The sequence below is a fragment of the Phyllostomus discolor genome, chromosome 1 (assembly GCF_004126475.2).
Source record: "Phyllostomus discolor isolate MPI-MPIP mPhyDis1 chromosome 1, mPhyDis1.pri.v3, whole genome shotgun sequence".
NCBI classification, from domain to species: domain Eukaryota; kingdom Metazoa; phylum Chordata; class Mammalia; order Chiroptera; family Phyllostomidae; genus Phyllostomus; species Phyllostomus discolor.
Window position 1 is genome coordinate 163,205,562 of NC_040903.2, and position 22,096 is coordinate 163,227,657.

At 35.7% G+C, this 22,096-nt stretch overlaps 1 protein-coding gene across 1 annotated transcript in view; it reads right to left on the reverse strand.

The window, feature by feature from the left end:
• The window catches only part of DMXL2 (Dmx like 2), a 136,332-nt gene that overhangs the window by 107,425 nt on the left and 6,811 nt on the right, over window positions 1–22,096 (reverse strand). Inside the window, 2 exon segments of the mRNA XM_036033486.1 lie at window positions 816–887; window positions 3,297–3,422. Of these exon segments, the coding sequence (XP_035889379.1) occupies window positions 816–887; window positions 3,297–3,422 (198 nt within the window).

A 22,096-nucleotide genomic window follows, 5' to 3' on the forward strand; every position in this document is an offset into this window, starting at 1 on the left:
TGGCAGTTTTGACTATTTGTGAGTGATGGTGGAGTTCTAATTCATGTAGTGATTTTTAAAGGGGCTAATAATTCTAACCATATGGGATATTCTGAATATGAAGTAAGGTAAAACAAAACACAGCACAAAGAATGAATCTTAATGTTTCTCAATGTGATATGCTAGACCACTTAGCTAGTAAGTGAATTTACCGAGGCTCCTAACTCCTTCATTCAACAAATATTTATGAGTCTAGTATGTTCCAGAAACATCCTAAGTACTTGGGATGCCCCAGTGAACAAAAGAAACAAAGCTCCCTACCTTCATGAAGCTTACAATTAAAAAACAAGGTAAGTGCTATGGAAAAATGTTAAAAGTGGAAGGATGGGGCTTAAAATAAAGGTTGTAGACAATGGTGACAAGTTTTAAAAGAGTGATCAAGGAAGAACCCACTAGGAAGATATTATTGAGCAAAGACAAAGTAGCAGGAGCTTCAGCTATCCTCTAAAGAAAGAACATTCCACAGAAAAGAACAACCAAAGCAAAGTCCCTAAAATAGGAGAATAACTGTTCTAAGAACAGTAATAATGCCAGTGTGGCTGGAGTGATATCAGAGAGGATTAACACGGTAAATCTCAATTAGTAATATTCCAAAAAACCGAGTTTCCAGAAGGCCTAGGGATATATGGAATGGAAAAGGTCTTACCACAAGCATCAGACCAAGTTGACAGACATTCCAGACCACCTTCAGCATCAGCTCCTAAGAGGCCCTTTATTGCTAACAACTTGATTCTAAACTTTATTCTGAAAGTTGTGTACTATCATTTAATACTTACACAATTTCTCTTATGAGAATTTATGCCCAAGGGCTCAAAAATACAAACAGCATTACCATATGAAGCTGCAATCTAAAAAAAGAATAAACAAAGCATTAATGTTTAGGAAAAGAAAAAATAAAAATAACCTTCTTTTCACAATAATGTATAAACTAATTACATACAATAAAATCCTAATACAGTAGTCATGGTTTATTCCCTTCCAGACACAAAACTGGAAAAGTAATGAATTCAAGAATGTCTTTTCTGTTAGCAAAAATTCAGCAGGTTTTAATTCACACATCAAATACAAGGTTGACCTATTCAAAGAAATCATAATTTTCTATAAGAAGTTTTATTTTAACATAGAAATAACTTTATTAACAAAAATACATTTCAAAGGTACATGTGTCAGAAACTTTATAGTCCAGTGAATGTAATATAAAAACCATGAGAAGTAGAAAAAGACATCAAAGAGTAACAGTATTAAAAATATATCAAACAAAATGACATTAATTATATAAGCAAACAAAAATAGCAACTGGGCAAACCATCTAAAAGAAGGAACAGGGAAAATGGACTACGGAGAAATCAGACAGACACAGGCTGCAACTAGAGAAGAAAGAGTGCGGCAGACATCTCCACTGGACTCTGCTGGGATCTGGGGGCCCGGGTAAACGTGCTCTAGGTCATATACCTGATAAGAGGGCACATAAATCCCTGTGCTCCTAGAAACTACCAGAGCCTGCTTTCTGATTCCTCGAAAGCCATTTCCCAGTTCATCCTCATCTTAGCATGAGGGAATTAACTACAGGGAACAGACCAAAAATCATCCCTTTTCACACCTCTGGACCTATCAGTTAACCTATGAAACTGAGTAAGGTATATATTCATTTAAAGCTAGCCAAAAAGATCTACTGTAATTTCAGGGTACTCTCACACCAGGAAGTGATTTCAACTGCTACTCAACATCTAACATTCTTTGCTAGGGTAAAAACTTTTCATCCACAATGGTTGGGGGAAGCTACTTAAAATGCCTACCTGGGGTAATAAGCCAAAAGTGTTATGAATGATCACATTCAACATGTCAATGAATGAATAAACAACTGTAGCTGGCTAACATAAGGTTGTAAGTGTGAAAGTTTGTCACAAGGGCTGGGAATAACGGAAATAAAAAAGGAGAGAAATAAAAGACAATATATCAAACATATCACAATTTTGCCTTCTTTACTTTCAACCCAGTAAGGAAAGTAGAAACATAGTTATGAACGTAAAGTTCTTACATATATTTTTTTTAACTTTGCTCCCAGAGATTCGTTTATTGTGTTTATCACAGAAAATACATAATTTACTAAAATTCATCTCTGACAACTATCATACATCTCGAGGTAGGTTTAAAGCTACCTTGCTTGGCCTAGGGAGATGAGCAATAAAAAATTAATGAAAGAAAGATGACACTCTCAGTGTTCCCTGAAAAGTTAACAATGCCTGCTTAAGGAAAACAATGAGAAAAAAAATGAGAAAAGCAACAAAAAAGTTTCAGAAAACACCTGGAAATTCAGTGTTTCAATACCAGGTCAATTATATCACCAGACTGTCATATTATGGTACATTTATTCAACTATTAAAGCTTGATATAAGCAGCAGGGTGGAACAGTAGAAAGTGTATAATAGCTCACTATCTGACATAAACTTGCATGATCACTATTTATCACCATGAGTATTATGATTTAACATATCCTTGAAAAAATTTGTTATTACTCGTAAAGAATAATTTCTACAACACTAAGACTGTTTAAGTTATTATATTACAGGAAAAATCTCATTTTCATACTCTTGTAGAGCCATTCAACTCTACCACACAATATCAGCCGTACTGAACTGCTGGAGTATACAATATGCTATATTTACTATATAAAGCCAAAATTTGATGTACATTATGCTTGAAATTTTGGAGGAGGGGTATATATGATGAAATTTGAACTATTTCAAAATAAACTTTTAAAGTGTGAAGGAATGAACTTTAAGATTCTTCACTCAACAAATAAACTTGCATTTAATTAATAGAAACTTTATAAAGTACATGTCATATGACAAATATTATAGTAGACTCTAACAACTTGCTAAATTTCTTAATACAAATTTAATGTTATTATAATTTGGGAGTGATAAGAGATGTCAGGTAGAGAAAAGTTTACTTCCCTGCCAGTGGTTTAATAGCTGCTAGAATTATTAACTGGCAGAATGTGAGTACCCACAGGACTGCGAGGCCCACAGATCTTTCAAGATAGACTACAGCTGTACAATTAATTATCACATCATCAGCTTAATGGCTTTTTACTATTTGTGTACAACCTGTCACTGCACCCACTCCTATCAACAGCCACTTAAGCAAGGTATATTAATAGGAAATTGTGGGCAAAACTTGAAGAAAAGGGTAAGAATATTCTGAAACCATTAAATATATTAAAAGATATTAAATAAAGTAACTAAATCCCTTACTCTTCCATGTTGGTTAGAGCACTCCACACAGCTGACCTGGATGTTTCCATGCTTAGCACCAGGAATGATCTGCACACATTCAAAGTCACTGGCCAAAATAACAATATCACAGCCTGATCCATACGCCTAAGAAAAGAAAAGTTTTATAATATGTAAGATATGTAACTTTTTAATTATTATTATATAATAATTCAGCTTAGATTTTGTTGCCATTATAATGTATACTTTGACACATTCTGAAAAAATAAATGTAAAAATGTTAAGAATATCAATTTCTAAATAATAACATTAAAAATCACATAAAAATGGGGTAATGACACCCCACACATTATCATTCAACGACTACTACTAATGGGAGAAGTGTTCTTCATTTCTTAAACACTACAGCCTCTGTCCTGCAGGTTATAAATCATTCTGTTTAGAGCTTCTCTCCAAAGCTCATCTCAGTAAACCCTAAAGAATAAAACCTCCATCTGAAAGTACTAAGGCATAGAAGGCTGGGACTGTGTTCCCAGGGTTCAAACCAGTCTTGAGAAAGATAGAAATCAGATGCATTTTCCAACACAATTCTACATGGCTTAAAGAGCTAGACATGAAACCCTGAGACAGAATTACATGCACTGAGGCAAACACTAAACTTAAACTCATCAACCACCTAAGTGAATCCACGATGCGGCCTGCCTGCTCCCTCCCCACCATCTTACCAAACAAGAGAAAGAGAGGAAACCAACCCAAAGTGGTTTCACACACACCAAAAAAAAAAGTCAAAGAAAATAAAAAACCGATCTATATAAAATGTTGGCAAATAGAGCTATATGGTCTGGAAAATAAAGTAAAACACAAATTAGGTCCTGGAAAAATTCCCTTGTTCAACATAATTATAATGAGTAAAACCACATATTTCTTCCTATTGCCAAACATTTTGGTGCATGCAATTCCTGTTTTGAAACTCTGTGAATTTTATGATGACATATGGGACAGAAGTTGGCAAACATTTTTCTTTTTCTTCCGAAGTCACCTTATGATTAAATATTCAAAGCAACCTAACAATCTAATTCTCAAGTGAAAAAGCTGCATTAAAAGCAACATAAGTACAAAACTTACAAGATATTTTTTCTCACTAGTTCTACAACAGCAATATGGTAATGCCCTACAAAATATTGATACTCAATAATCAGGTCTGACACGCCCAGACACCTAAGTCAGTGACCTGTGCCCTGAAGGAGATCCACATATGGCTGTTAATCTTTAAAACTATATTATCAAAATAACACTACCCTTGAACATTTCACAATTTCCAAAGTGTTATAGCATTATCTCAGCAAAGTGGATGATGGAAGGAGCACCAACTTCATCTGGTTTGGAATTACACACACAGGGTTTTTAATTATGGTTCTGAGATACTGTGTGATCTTAAGCAAGTTACTCTGAGCATTTTCTCTTATGGTAAAATGGAATAAAGAATACTTAACTCTTAGGGTAATGGTAACAAATTAAATCAGATAATCTATCCACATAGTACTTACCATGTATCATTCAATTAAGAAACAAAACAATGCACAATATTCCAAGCCTGGGCCAGGGACTGGGAATACAAACCACAAAATATGGTCTCAGTGTCTAATGGGAAAATGAACAAGTGAATCACCAATCACAACTATAACAAACTGCCAGGTCAAAAATACTGGCAGAAGACAGAAGGGCCTCAATAAATGTTATATAACCCTGTTTAAATCTTTGCAGCAAATTTGGAAGATATGTTCATTATCACTGTAATATAAAGATTCAAGTTCGTTCATTTGCCCAAGATCTCATAGTTAGTAAGTAGAAGCTGTTCAAACTCAGGTCCTTACAATTCTTATTTTCTATCCCCTGACATTACTTCTCAAAAGACATAAAATATTCCAGTTATTAGTATACTTGCTTCTCTAAAAATGGACCATCATTAGCAACTGTTACTATAGACAGAGAGGCTCTTATTGTTCAGTCATTAAAAAGGATGTTCACACTTCCCTAGATATTCATAATTGCCAGATTTTTTTCCAGAAGAGATGCATCATACTCCCTACCTGTAGGGAATCTTACCATTTTTCAGATCCTGCAATAGTTCTCAAACCTGGCTGCATCAAAATTGCCAAAATTGGGAACTTGTTAAATATACAAATTGCTTGGTCCCACCCCAAACTTACTAAATCAGAATTGTCATGGATAAAAGAATTTGGCAAATAATCTATCAAAACTTAAATACAATACACCCTCTGAGCAAATAAATCCCTACTTCACTCTATAAGCATACTTACAAAAGTTTGCCAAAAAATATATAAAAGGATTTTTGCTGACTCATTATTTACGGTAGCAAAAACTGAAAATAATCATACCACCCATCAGTAGGGGAGTGGTTAAATAAATTTGTATATAGCTTTACACTGGAATATTATGCAGCTAATGAAAATTTAGAGACCAACAGTCGAAAATGGTCTCAAATCCCTTATCAAACTGGTGATTACCATCATAATGAAACAATTATGTCTGGTACTGGTTTCCTGCTAAACTACAGTTAGATGATGCCTGCCATTTTATATAATATCCAGGGTCATGGCTAGAACAGAATCCCCTAAACTATTTCACACTAAGAGCTTGCAAAAATACAGAAGAATACTATTCTTTATCTTCTTTAAAGAGACTAAGGCACTAATAACCCAAGTGTGGAAGAACAGGGGACTCATAGTACTGAGTCACATGCATTCTATAACTGAAGGCTCATAAGACTGCAGTGATTTATATAAACATGTGTTTAGTGTCTGCCTGATTCCCAGTACTGAAAGGTCCATAAGAACAAGGACCATGTCCTTGTTTACCATTGTAGTCCTAGCACCTAGCACATAAGCAGCCCGCAGTAAATATCTGTATAACTAATAAATAATTCAAAATCTTCCTAACGTCTGGCTCCAGAAGCCTAAGTACCTAGAAACTTGGTCAAAGAACATGGAATTCAGACAGCTGACATAACCTAATTTGGCCAAGTCTATGACAGTAGCTATAAAAAGAGAGATTTTGGCTGATTTTTGTAGTCTAACAGTATCATGGATTTAGAAGACCTACCAGAAGGGAATCTACTAAAGCATTTCTTAATAATTTACCATTTATTGAATACCTGTTATGATCAGGCAGTCTGCTAGGGTCTTTATGAATATTATGTCTTAACAGGCCCTGTTTTAAAGATGGAGAAACTGAGGCTCAGAAAGGATAAGTAATTTGCCCAAGTTCATAGGAAGATACATTTGTTTCATAATAAAGCCCCTGCTTTTTCCATGCAACACCCCACTTCTATTCCATTGATGTCTTGTTAGTGCTAGTAGGTCCATGTTCAACTATGCAATCCTAAGATATTTACCACAGCACCTTGCCCAAAGTAAGCACTCAGTAAAGACCAATGGTTGCAAAGGTTTATACAAAATCTATAATTACTAAAGAGATTACCATTGTCTCAATTTTTGGTCAAAAGCAAATTTGTTCCATCCTTCTTTTTCAGAACTCAGTTTAACCAGAGGAAGAATGAATGAATTGTGCAGAAGAAAGAGAGTGTTCACAGAGTAAAAAGTAAATACTAAAATGACCCCAGAGAATATGGGATGTGGGCTCCCTTGTACTAGATAAATGAAATATCTTTGACTTAACGGAGGATAAACTAACTACTCAACATGTGGAAAACAGGCCACAGGATCATCAGAGGGGAGCAGGAAAAGGGGGACCAACCAAGACTTTTCTGGAGCAAATGGAATGCCTTAACCAGGTTGTCCTCCTCAAGGTTCCTGGTAGAACTGCCCTTGTGCCACTGCACCATGAAAGTATCTTGCATTCCTAACAGTACTGGCCTATAAAACATTTTATCCCAAACATAAGGAGCTCGGCCCAAACACACAGGAAGACCAAGAGAAGGAGAGTCACAAAAACACCCTTTCCTTCCATTCATGTGGAAGGGTTTCTATTGTATAAGGACTGAGCTTTCTATGATGATAAAGAATGAATAACTAGCAAACAATAACTCATAACTAAGAGACAATCCTGTACTATGAGTTTAAAAATCAATGACACACTTTAAAAATATTAATCCTCATTTGTTTTAGCCTTACAGTTAGAGACCAAATCCATCCTATTAGGAAAAAGAGATGTTATCCCCACTTTGAGCACTGAATCTAACAACCGAGAGTGTAATGGGTATAACTCACAGATGGTCTGAAGTCCTGGAAATTATATATAAAGTCACGAGAATGTACTCGTTTCCCTTGGGTCCACGGATCTCATTATTGGTTTGTCTAAGATAAGCTCTTCCTTAGACAGAGTGTGTCACATTATCTCACAATAACTATATGGGAGCTAAAACTTGAGTGTTTGTTATTACCAAGATTCTTTTGTTTTTAGTTATGATACCCAAAACTTCATTAAAAGAGCCTTGCCAATTAGCTGAGGCTGAAAAACAAAGTAACCATTTTCTTTTACCTCATTAAAATGCTACACTTGATGAAAAAGATTAAATATCTTCTGAAGTCATAAAGTACTCTGATTTAGCATACTATCATTACCTTAATAAAGATATCGTTGCCATCTCCAAAGTGTTTAATGTTTCTATGATCAATGACTAAGCATATCCAAACAGGCATAACACACTCTGTCTCCTCTAACTTCAGTTTTATATGTAACTGCCTTGACTACACCACTTTCAGAAAAGCAAACAATACTCACATTCTACAAGCACTGTTCTACTTTATCAAATTTACTTTAAGTCTTAGATAAATTAAAGTGTAAAGAAAATAAAAACCTTTTTTAAATCTTACAGAAACATGACTTTTCCTGTAAGAATTCAGAATACAGACAATTATATCGGCATTTTCTAAGAAGTAGCTGGATGTTTTAACATCCTGGTAGTTTCAGGGTCAAAGTTTGAGATCATTGAGAACCGCTGACTGATGGCTAAATTTAAAAGAAAAGCACTGATGAATCACGAGGTATAAAGTATGTTGAGAGGTTTGTCTACTATAACACGGTGTAGTCTTCCAAGTTTTACTGTTAAACTCCCACCCTCCCTGAGACAGAGATTTGATTCATGTAACTATGTTCACTCTTCTACAAAAGAGGGCATATGTTAAGAGAAAAATAACTACTAAAAAGTAGTACTTATTAAAAGCCTACTGGGTAACAGGTATTGTACTATGCATTCCCAGTCTTTCTTTCAATCTTAGAAGTTGGTTATTAATCCCACTTTAATATAAGTAAATAAAAGTTCATATGGTTTAATCAAAGTAACAAAGTAACCATGTGCTGGGACGCAAATACAGGTTTCTTTACACTGTTTTATCCACTTAAATAATGACCATCTTCTATAGGTTTTATATTGCTCAGATTTTTGTTCTTCTTATTGGTTAATCACATATTCATTTAAATTCTTCATTTCTGCTATGATCTTTCCTCTTTTCATAAACAAAAAGCTAAAGAGAAGACAGGGTTATGTGGGCTTTAATGGTTACTTGGTTTATACCAAGTTATCTTGAGAAAATACTTTTGGAAAGCCAATGCAGACCTACGAAAATCCTAGAACCAAGAAAACAAAGCACAGATTAACAAAAACTTTCCAATATTGTTTCCCTCTCTTAATTTTAGTCACCTAATTAAAATTCTAACTGCTATGATGCTCTCAGAATTAAAAATTAACTCCTAGCCCCTGCTGAGTAACTCAACTGGTTAGAGCATCAGCAATCCCTGGTCAGGGCACATACAAGAATCAATCAATGAATACATAAATGAGTGGAACAACAAATCAATGTTTTTTCTTTCTCCCCCCCAAATCAATAAATACAAATCAATCAATAAATAAAATAGACAAATAGGTTTCTGTATTAATCTAGAGCTTTCATATATTACTTATCCATTAAAGCCACCTACAAAGTAAATAAGTCATTTTAAATGTTTAATTTTATGTTTTTGGTAACAAGGTTTTTTATAGAGAAAAACACATGTACTAAATTTTAAAACTAAATTTAACTTGACTTCCTCATTCTGAAGGAGCAATCACTTAAAAGTTACCTATGAACCCTTCCTGAAATGTTTAGTGTACATACAAGTGTATCTATGTATAAATCTTTTTGTAGCATAAAGGGATTATGCTACACACAATTCTGCAGCTTTTTCCCACTTAATTAATATATCATGAAATCCTTCCATATCAGCAAAGAAGGAACTACCTCATCCTTCTTAATTATTGCATAATATTCTATTTTGTGGTTCTGTCATAATTAAGTTAGGTTGTTTCCAGTCTTTTATCATCGAAGGAAAAAAATGCTTCAATAAACATCTATATTTAAAATATATTATGCATTACTGATACTATGCATATGTATACAAGTATACCATAGGATAAATTCTAAGATATAATTTGCTTGGTGAGTGATTAAAATTTAGTAACAACTGTAAACTGGCCTCCAAAAAGATCACACTTCCCATGTATATAAAAGTGTCTATTTTTCCACTTTCTCACTAAACCTGATCATTACCACACCTTTCAATATTTCCAATCCAACAAAACCTGGCAGCTCCCTGTTGTTTTCATTTTTATTTTTACTAGGAAGAATGTTGAGCACCTTTTCATTATTTATCAGCCATTTATATTTACTTTTCTGCAAACTGCATTATTCATGTTATTGGTCTGTTTTTAACTGGGTCTTTAGTCTTGTTATTTAAATCGAGGGTGTCAAACTCATTTTCACCAGGGGTCACATCAGCTTCATGGTTGCCTTCAAAGGGCTAAATGTAATTTCAGCCTTTTTTTTAAGATTTTATTTATTTATTTGTTTATTTTTAGAGAGGGAAGGGAGGGGAGATAGAGAAAGAGAAAGAAACATCAATGTGCGGTTGCTGGGGGCTGTGGCCTGCAACCCAGGCATGTACCCTGGCTGGGAACCGAACCTGCGGCACTTTGGTTCACAGCCTGCACTCAATCCACTGAACTACGCCATTCAGGGCTAATTTCAGCTTCTTAAGAGTTAAGGAGTAGTTACATTTATACAGTCCTAAAATTATTTTGGCCCTTTGAAGGCAACCGCAAGGCTGATGTGGCCCCAATGATGAAAATGAATTTGACACCCCTGTTCTAAATTATTTAAGAGGTCTTTATGGAAATCATTCTTTGTCACAAATAGCTAACAAGTTGTCTTACTCTAATTTTCTTCACAAAGTCAAACCCTTATCAACTTCTACCCATCACCACCAGCCCCCCCAAAAAATAAGTAAAACTGTCATTCAGATATGTCCTCACTATAATGAGAAAAGGGGGGAGGGTAGTAATTAAATAAGCAGCTCTTCTTTCCACATAACTAAGAATACACTTTACTGAGATGATTCAAGAATGCTGAATGAGCAAAATAAATAAATCAGAAGCTAATTAGTATTCAAAAAGCTTACAGCAAAAACATTAACCTAAATTAACAACAGGTGGAGAATTGTCAGACTTAATCTAATAAAGACTACTTGTGTGGTAACCAAGGGGACTATTTCTTTTAGAAAACAACTCATATCAGGATTTGCAAAAGTAACTGCTTACAAGTAGCAGGAGAAAAAAGCAAAGCTGCAAGTGGTATGCTGAGTAAAACATAAAACAAAGCTTAATAATATGTAAAAACAAAAATCTATGACCAGAAAAAAACAAAATTTTTTAAAATATATTACAAGTGGTTGTGATTAAGTGGTAAGAGACAAAATTATTTTTAATTTCTGCCCAACAACCCCAAAAAAGCAAATGTTCTAAAAAAAATAGATCTTTCTTTAAAATTAAAACTTAAAATTTAAAAAAGAACTATCTTATTATGAGTCAAAAACTAGCCAAATTGGATAATTTACTAACAAAATAGAGCTATAACAAATTCTAAATGCTAAGATTAAAAAAAAAAAACATACACACAAAACACAGCCACCAGCAGTCCAGACTAAGCCTATTTCTGTGTCTTTGAACAAAACATGTTTTTAATTTACTCATGCTAGTATCATCTGAAGGGAAAATGAGACCTTGTAAAGAGAAATGTAATAATTAATTAATTTGCTCTAATTAACCATTACAAAACCAGCTCTGTGTCCAGCTGGCCTACCTTCTCATTAAAAGGTAGGCCTGGGAGTGGAAACCAAAAATCATCTCTTATAAATATGTCAGTGCTAAGAATAAACCACTCAAAAAATTAACTATCACAAATTTCTAAAGGAAAGCATAGTCACATTGGTAAAAATAAGCCCCACGGACTAGGTAACATGTATAAAAACCTAGAGCCACCTTTCAGCCTCTAACATTTTCTCTAAAGCTTAGAGTATATAACAATTTGCCTCATGGAGAATAATAAAGTAAAACACTACTTTTTAAAATAGCTACTTTAAAGAAATTAAATGAACACTTTTTGAACATTATTAGAAACATAAAATAAGTGACTCATTGTTTCTTAGTTCCTTCTTAATACATTTTACATTTGAAAAAATTTTAAATAGTACACATATTATGTAATATATAGCAATATTAATATATAATGTTTATGACAACTACCAATTATTTTGTAACTACTGCATATTTTCAGAAAATCATTTAACCTAAGTGTTCATATTTTGAGGACAACATTCCTGACAGTGTTCAAAAAAGTATTTCCCAAATAATGCAATTAAAATATTAAATTGTAATTAAAGTTTCAATACATTCAATATAATGAAAAGAATACATTCCAGAGACTCTAGAGGTGTTAACCCTGACTATAACAACAGGAAAATCATAATCTCTCTATAGATCTCTCCTTCACCAGTCAAAGGAAAGACTGACTAGATCACTGCTCAGACTCCTTTTAAGTTATAAAATTATAAGGTTGCACAAATTTGTTTCAAAAAGGTCTGAGAAAAGATTAAATAACCCAGTGTGCACTATTCATATAGAGTTCGATTTAGCGTTGTTTTTTTAATCTTGTGACTCTTCTTTACTCACAGGTGACAGGAGGCAATGGCGGTCCAGAATAATGACCAGTGGCTAACAGCCAGCTGGAAAAGATGAGATACGCCAATCAAAAACCACGCTGGGGAACTTACACCAAAACAACCAGAGTCAGCAGAAAGAGTTAAGCTGAGAAGTCATGCATATTCAGAAATAAGGCTACTATTAAGTACCATGTGCAATTTGAAAATATTTTTATTTATTTCTTTTTAGAGATGGGGGGAAGAAGGGACAAAGAAAGGGAAAGAAATATCACTGCATGAGAGATACAGCATCGGTTGCCTCTTGCACACCCCCCAACTGCAGACCAAATGCAGACATGGCCTGCAACTCAGGGATGTGCCCTGATTGGGAATCGAACCAGGGACCTCTTGGTTCACAGGCTGGTACTCAATCCACTGAGCCATACCAGCCAGGCACACTTGAAATTAAAACCACCAGTTTAAAAAGCTAATGGGGAGACTTCCAGCCAAGAGAGAAGCATAGGTGGACACACTGTGCCTCCTCACACAACCAAAATTAAGGACAACAAAAATTTAGAAAGGAAAAAAACAACCACAACAGAAAATTGAATTGTACAGAAGTCCCGACAACCAGTCATCCAGACCAATAAGAGGGGCGGAGTCGGCAGCCAGTGAAGAGGGGTCTCGGCAGGAAAAAGTGATGGCTGGCAGACCCCAGTGGCAGATCCCAGAAGTGGGTGTGGGCGTGGGCATGTGGAGGCAATGAGCAGACCTAGTGAGACATGCAAGGGAGCTGGCTGTCCGTAGTCACACATTCGTGCGCAGATTAACCAGGTGAAAATGGGCAGCGAGACCACACAGTGCAACCCAGGGCCCCAGCACTGGGAAATAAAGCCTAAAAGCACTAATTGAAAACACTTGTGGGGGTTGAGGTGCCAGGAGAGACTCCCAGCCTCACAGGAAAGTTCACTGGAGAGACCCACGGGGTCCTAGAACATACACAAGCCCACCAACCCAGGAACCAGCACCAGAAGGGCCCAATTTGCTTGTGGGAAGTGGCAGAGAGGACTGAAATCCAACAGAGAGCAAGCAAGCACCATTGCTCCCTCTCAGACCTCGCCCCCACAGACAGCGTCACAACCCAGCAACTGGGTTGCCCCACCCTGGTGAACACCTAAGGCTCCACCCCTCACTACAGAACAGGCGAGACCAGACCCAAAAAAAAAAAAAAGGCTCAAATGAAAGAACAGATCAAAGCTCCAGAGCAAATACAACTGAGCAACCAAGAGATAGCCAACCTATCAGATGCACAGTTCAAAACACTGGTGATCAGGATGCTCACAGAATTGGTTGATTTTGGTCACAAATTAGATGAAAAAATGAAGGCTACACTAAATGAAAAGAAAAATGTACAGGGAACCAATAGTGATGGAAAGAAAACTAGGTCTCGAATCAATGGAGTGGACCAGAAGGAAGAAAAAAACATACAATCAGAAAAGAATGAAGAAACAAGAATTCAAAAAAATGAGGAAAGGCTTAGGAATCTCCAGGACATCTTTAAACGTTCCAATATCCGTATTATTGGGGTGCCAGAAGAAGAAGAGGAAGAGCAAGAAATTGAACACTTATTTGAACAAATAATGAAGGAGAACTTCCCCAATCTGGCAAAGGAAACAGACTTCCAGGAAGTCCAGAAAGCTCAGAGTCCCAAAGAAGTTGGACCCAAGGAAGAACACACCAAGGCACATCATTACATTACCCAAAATTAAAATGAAGGAGAGAATTCTGGAAGCAGCAAGAGATAAGAGGACAGTCACCTACAAAGGAGTGCCCATCCGACTGTCTGCTGATTACTCAAAAGAAACTTTGCAGGCAAAAAGAGATTGGCAGGAAGTACTCAAAGTGATGAAAAGCAAGGACCTACAACCTAGATTACTCTATCCAGCAAAGCTATCGTTTGGAATGGAGGAGTAGTTAAAGTGCTTCCCAGACAAGGTAAAGCTCAAGGAGTTCATCATCATCAAGCCCTTATTATATGAAATGTTAAAGGGACTTATTTAAGAAAAAGAAGAAAATCAAAATTACAAACATTAAAATGGCAATAAATGCCCTGACTGGTGTGGCTCTGTGGACTGAGTGCCAGTCCACAAATTAAAAGGTCACAGTTTTGATTCCTGTTCAGAGCACAAGTCTGGGTTGTGTGCCAGGAGGTCAGTAGAGGGTGTGTCAGAGGCAACCAACTGATGTTTCTCTTGCACATCAATGTTGCTCTCCCACTCTTTCTCCCTCCCTTCCCACTCTCTGAAAATAACTAAAATCTTTTTTTTAAAAAAGGTTAATAACATAAAAGTAAAATAAGATGGCAATAAATTCACAACCACCAACAACTGAATCTAAAGAACAGCCTAGGCAAACAAGCAGAACAGAAATAGAATAATAGATATGGAGATCGTTTGGAGGGTTATTAGTTGGAGGTGGATGGGAGAGAATGGGGGTAAAGATGCAGGGATTAAGAAGTGCAAATTGGTAAGTACAGAATAGACAGGGGGATGTTAAGAACACTCTAGGAAATGGAGTAGCCAAAGAACCTATATGCACAACCCATGGACATGAACTAAGCAGAAGACCGCTGGAGGGAGTGAGGGTATCAGGTGGAGGGAAGCAAAGGGGAAAAATTGGGACAACTGTAATATCATAACCAATAAGATATATTAAAAGAAAAAAATTATCAAAGACATTAAAGTGCCTAGTATAAAAATTCTCATAAAAATATGTAGGTGAACATGGTGAACACTCTTAAATCAATAATCTCATCTTCATCTTAGTTAGAAAAGAAGAGCAAAGCAAATTAAAAGCATGCAGAAGGCAGGAAGTTAATAAAGATCAGAGCAGAAATCAATGAAATTGAAAACAAAAACAATAGTGAATATGAATGAAGTCAAAATCTTGTTCTTTAGAAAAGGTCAATAAAACATATAAACTTCCTGCAAGGCAAAGAAAAAAAGACACAAATTACCAATATCAACAAAAAAGAAAGGAACATCAGTACTAAAGTTTCTGGCATTAAAAGAATAACAATGAAATACTATAAACATCTCTATACCCATAAATGAGACAATAGATGAAAATGATTAATTCTGCCAAAAAAGAAACTATAAAAATACAATGAATATGAAATATATTATCTAAATAATCTTTAACTATGAGAGAAATCAAATGTGTAGTTAAAAACCTAAAAAAGAAAATTCCAGGCCCAGATGGTTTCATTGGCAAATTCTAACATTCACAGAATAAATGACACCCATTCCTCATGATCCCTGACAGAGAACAGAACTGGAAGAAATACTTCAAAACTCATTTTATGAAACCAATATTACAATGATACCAAAACCAACTTAAAAAGGGAAAAAACTATTGATCAATATCCTCAATGAACACTAACACAAAAATGCTCAATAAAATACAAGCAAAAAATACAAGCAAATCAAACCCAGCCGTATGTAAAAAAGATAATACACATCATAACCAAGCAGGGCTTATACTATTAATAAAAAGTGATTCAATTTGCAAAAATCAATGTAGTTCACCAAATTAACAGTCTAAAGAAGAAAATCCACATGAGTATATCAATTGATAAAGAACATTTGACAATATTCAAGATCCTTTCATGATAAAAACTTTCCTCAAAAAAAGAAAGAAGAATACATTCTCAACCTAAAGGGCATCTACAAAAAAAACAAACAAAAACCAATGCCTAGCACTAGTCAGTACAGTAAGTACCATAAAGCAAATTAGACATGCCTGAAGATAGGATTAGCAAATGGATTAGATGAAACCATCCAGAATGCTGCAGAGGATAAAACAAAATACAAAGGAGAAGGTACTAGACACAGAAACAGAGTAAGAAAGTCTAATACATGTTTAATACAGCCAGTGCACTTACACAAACCTGGATGTTCTAGCCTACTGCATGCCTAGGCTGTATGGTTCAGTTTATCACTCCTAGACTACAAGCCTGTACCCATGTCACTGCACAGAACAGCACAAGATTAAAACAAAGAGAGAAAATGATGCAATCAAAAGAAGCAGTGAACACAAGACACAGGAGGCTGCTGCCAGTGTAGCACAGCAGACTGTTTAGAGCAAGCAAGCCTTTTTTTTGTAAGTAGAAAGGGCACCCTCTAAAATTACAACAGAATAGGAAGTATATAAACCAGTAGCATGGTTATTATCAAGTATTATGGACTGTATATAATTGTATGTATCATACTCTTATACCACTGGCAGTGCAGGTTTCTTTACTCCAGCATCACCACAAATTCATAAGCCATGTGCTGCACTACAAAGTTAGGACAGCTATGACACAAGGAATTTTTCAGTTCCATTATGAACTTATGACACCACCTGCATATATGCAGTTGATGAGCAAAATGTTATTAAGCAGTGACTGACAATATTAGTCTCATAAGGTCAATGGTGCAGAGGCAATAACTGAAGACATATTAGCTGAAAATTTTCCAGATTTGATGAAATACATCAATTCACAGATTTAAAAATCTCAGAAGTCCCAAACAGGACTGAAAAAAGAATATGCATGCCTAGGAACAACATAGTAAAACTCCTGAAAGTCAAGGAAAAAAATGTTAAAAGCAGCTACAGAAAATAAAGTACAACTTTTAAAAAATAGGCTGGCAACTGACTTCTCAACAGAAACAGTAGAGGTCAGTAGACAAAGGACTGATATCAAGGTGCTGAAAAGAAAACACTGCCATCCTTGACCTAGCAAAAATGTCTTTCGAGAATATAACAAAATACAGGCATTCTCAGACAAGCAAAAGGTGACATTACAACACCAACCAATCCACACAAAGGAAATTCTAAAGGTTCTCCAGGGAGAAAATAATCCCAAATGGAGTGTGAGAGACGTAGAAGAGCAAAGTAACAGTAAATACTGTATGTACGTAAATCTAAATAAGCACTATGTAAAATAATGGTGTCTTACAGGGTTTATAAATAAACACACACAGAAGGATAGATTATAGGCAGGAAGAGCGTGAAAAAACAATGCAAAGCATTCTATTGTCTGGTAAGTTTATAAACCCTCACCAAACTTTGGTAAGTCACATGGTAAATGAAGAATGCATGTTGTAATTTCTACAGTAGAAACATACTTCTAAGTTATTTGACTTAGTGATTTAAAAATTTACTTTGTGGTATGCAGATATGCAGTATGTAGGTCTGAAGAATATAAAACTTACATCCAGCCCTGGCTGGTGTAGCTCAGTGGATTGAGCGCGGGCTGTGAACCAAAGCATCACAGGTTCGATTCCCAGTCAGGGCACTAGCCTGGGTTGCAGGCCACGGCCCCCAGCGACCAAACATTGATGTTTCTCTCTCTCTTTCTCCCTACCTTCCCTCTCTAAAAATAAATACATAAATTTTTTTTAAAAAACTTACATCCATAAATGCATATATAAAAAGACTGGAACGAGCTAAGCATTTGTCTCAACAAGTTACCATAAATTTACACAAAATCATAAATTTACTTAAAAGTTTATGAGGTTTCTTTGTTTCCATTAGTGTTTGTGCATTCAATGTGTGGCCCAAGACAACTGTTCTTCTTTTGGTGTGTGGGCCAGAGATATCAAAAGGTGGGACACCCCTGCTGCTGGCACATAAAAAGTTCGAGATGGAGCATAGTGATTCTGTATTTTAAAGGTTACATGTTTTACATGTTTTAACAATCAGCTCAGCTGGCCCTGGAATTGCTCATTGAGGAGCCCGACAAAGACATGATTGAAGCAATGGCTTTCCCACTTGGTGGTAAACTGAAGTCAGCCAGAGGAATATTCTTGGGAAAGTAATTTTAAGAATGTGCCAATCCACATACACATGGAGCATTCAAACATGGCTATCACAATTTTATGCTGGGAAAATTTTTATATAATCAAAAGCCCAATTTGGCTTTTAAAAATAAACCCCCCTCAGCCCTGGCTGGCGTAGCTCAGTGGATTGAGCGCGGGCTGGGAACCAAAGTGTCCCAGGTTCGATTCCCAGCCAGGGTACATTCCTGGGTTGCAGGCCATAACCCCCAGCAACCGCACATTGATGTTTCTCTCCCTCTCCCTCCCTCCCTCCCTTCCCTCTCTAAAAATAAATAAATAAAATCTTTAAAAAATAAAAATAAAAAAAAACCCTCCCCCCAAAAAATGCTCTAAAGAATTCAAGTTTTTTGTTTGAAAAAACTATTAATATCTGCATTCTAAAAACCTCACAATTCAAACAACGTTGATATACAGAAAGTGAAAAGGAAACTGAAAAGGAGTTTCCATTTTCCAGCATAATTTCAATTAGCCAAACTTCCTGGTTATCTTTTATTCAAAAATATGAGTGCCTACGCATTGTGCATACCCGTAAGGCAAACCAGCTATTAAATGTGAACTGCTGTACAAGAGGAAATGGTTTATTTCAGCTGGCCCTGGAATTGCTCATGCAATTGGTATAAGCTTATTGGTATAAACTATAAACTAGTTAAATCGGAGACCATGTACCAAAGTGATGACTTTGGTTATAGTTATAGAATAACTGAACTGTAGCCCTTCTTTCTAGCAGTATTTAATAGTCCAGTTGTATGTGGTTAGTATATAGAAACAATTTGTGTGTTTTTTGTAGTGGTAGGATTGATTCTGTTTATATTAAATTGGTACATGAAATGAAATGATTTTACAGTTTGGATCTACTAAAGGAATCTTATATCCAGGTATTAAATGATTTAATCAAAGTCATATAGCTAGACCTGTGGCAGAATTAAAACTAGAACTTAAAGTTCCCAGTCCTTTTCTTCCCCCTCAAAATTTAAAAAGTAACACATGCCCTTATAGATAATTTGAAAAATGTAGATGAAAGACAAAATCATCTGTTAGGTACAATCCAGAGATAACCCTTTTTAACATTCTGGTGAATTGGACCAAGGGCTCACACAGGAGGCTTACACTACCAATTTGAGAATATTTATCTTTACTTTTTGTTAATGAAATTTGGGTCATTATATTTCCAAAAACTTATTCTTTTGTGTAGATTTCCAAATTTATTAGTTTAAAATAGTTTACAGCAACCTGTATTGTGTTGCTTCTTTTCTCATTACTGCCATTGGTTATTTGTGACTCCTTGTTTTCTTCAACAGAAGTTTATCAACTTTATTAATCTTTTAAAATAAACCTACTTCTAACTTTACTCTTCTGTATTGTATATATTTTCCATTTCATTAACTTATTCTTATTTTTTTCTTTCTATATTGTTTGGATTCATTTTGCTCTTTCCCTCTTAACTTTACTCGCAGGTTGGACACCCCTGTGACTGAAGTTTTTCAAAATCTTAATGGAGGAAAATTTGAGAACTGCTTAATGGGCACAGAGTCTGTCAATTCCTCTCAATACCTTCACATACCCCATCCTTGGATTAAACCAGACCAGAAAAGCTTCTACACCTGACTTATATCAGATCTCTCTGCCCCCATCCTATAAAATTCATTTATCCAAATATGGACTAACATCATCAATCTATAGCAACAGATACTATCAAAAATAGCCTTATAAAAGTGGTCACTATTTTTACCCTAAGAATGTTGTATATTACTCCAAGTGCCCTTTACATTTATTAATTTATTGGGTATTTTTTTTGGACCCCACACATTTTTGTTCTAGGTGCTAAAGAAATAGCAATGAAGGGCACTGAAGGCATACAGGTCTTTTTTCTGAGTGTAAAAAAAAGTGTCTGAAAGTTTTGAATAAGAAACTAAAAAGATTTGATTTATACAGTCATGAGCCATATAATGTTTCAGTCAGTAACAGACCAAATATATGACTATGGTCTTGTAATATTATGATGGAACTGAAAAATTCTGTTGCCTAGTGATGTTGCATCCATGGTCTTAATGTCACAGCTCAACAGAGTACTCGCGTATTTGTATTGATGCTGGAGTAAACAAACCCGCTACACTGCCAGTCATATACAAGTACAGCACATAAGATTACATAGTATGTAATACTTGATGATGATAAACTATGCTACTGATTTATATACTTACTATATATACTTTTTATTGTTAGAGTATATTTATAAAAAAATTTGTGTACAATAGGATTCCATTTACGCTGGCAGCAGCCTTATACATCTGTGTTTACTGCATCTCAATTGTACCAATTTCCCATGTGCTTGATTTAATCTCCTACTGCTTTATACAGTAACACATGTACAGGTTTGTTGCCTAGGAACAACAGGCTACACCATATAGCCTGAGTGTGTAGTAGGCTATGCCATCTAGGTTTATCTAAGTATACTATAAGATGATAGCACAATAACAAAATCAAGTGGCATATTTCTCAGAATATGTCCCTGTCATAAAGTAGCTTATGATTGTTATTTTAATAGAATCATTCTGGCTATATTAGGTTGAGAATAAACTAGAGAAGGATCAAACTAAAGACAGACAAGGCAAGGAGACCTGTTAAGAGCCGAATGCCATAGCCCTGGAAAGAGATGATGGTGTTTTGGACCACAGTGGTAGCAGTGCAGATGATAAGAACTGGTCCAATTCTAGATGCATTTTTAAGGTATAGCCAACATCATCTGCCAGTGTTAGATATGGGATGTAAATTTAAAAAGAGTGGAAGATATCAAAGGAACTGGAAAAAATGAAGTAGCCATTTGCTGATCTAGAAAAGGCTGGAGGAGGAGAATGTTATGAGGATGGGCACTCTGAGGTAGCTATTAGACACTCAAGAAGGAGATGTCAAAGAAACAGCTAGATATGGAAATCTGGAATCCGGCTGAGGAGCAGTTAAGGGAAGCAGAGGAAAACCAGGAAAGCTACATGAAGAAAGTATTTCAATAAAGAAGAAAGAGCAATTTTACAGGAGAAAAAAGGAGAAACTCCTAGGGCAATGCCCTTGAGACAATAAGAAGGGATGGGAACTAGGGTATATCAGGGTTTTTCACAACTTTGAGAATATTTACATTTGGGGCTGAGTAATTCTTCATGGGGGGAGGGGGCTGTCTTTTGCCTTGTATGACATTTACCAAGACTTCTGGCCTTTTGCTGCTAGATGCCAGTCCTCCCTGCCAACTCCGTTATGATAAAATAGCCTCCAAACATTGCCAAATGTCCCATAGGGAGCAAAATCACTAATACAAGTGGAGGAACTGGCCTTTGCTGGAAACACAATCCATCCACATAAAAGGAATGAGGGAAGATGCTATGGGTAAAGTAGGTGATAATAATTTGAGTATCTCCTTCCTATTAGATCCTCATAACTACAATACAGTCAAAGCCAGACAACATGTGGGGAAGTTGCTAGCATATCACAAAACCAAAGTCATTACTCCAAAGAAACTGTTGGCATTTTACCATATAAGCTAGGTGTATCTTTGAACTGAGTCTAAGCCAAAACTTCCATGTATTTTTTTCAGGGGTCCACCTATGCCTCTTTGCATAATGCGCACTCAGGTTTCCTGGGTTTTTTCCTAAAATCACAAAATGCAAATATCATGACTTAGTATGAATTACAGTAAATGATATATTCCTTAGAGGGCTCAATGTTTAGAGAAAGGGGCCTAAAAGGAACATATCTCCAATGATAAGTTAAAAGGACATTATTTATGGCTTTCAAATCATCCAACCAAATTACCATATAGTACAGTGTTTAAAGGAATCTCACTCTCATATTCATTGACCTCTTTATACATATGTACTTCCCTGTCACAGGAATATAAGGCAACCATCATGTTTTTTTAGATATTAGGACAAGTGTAAAGGAGAGTGGTCAAGG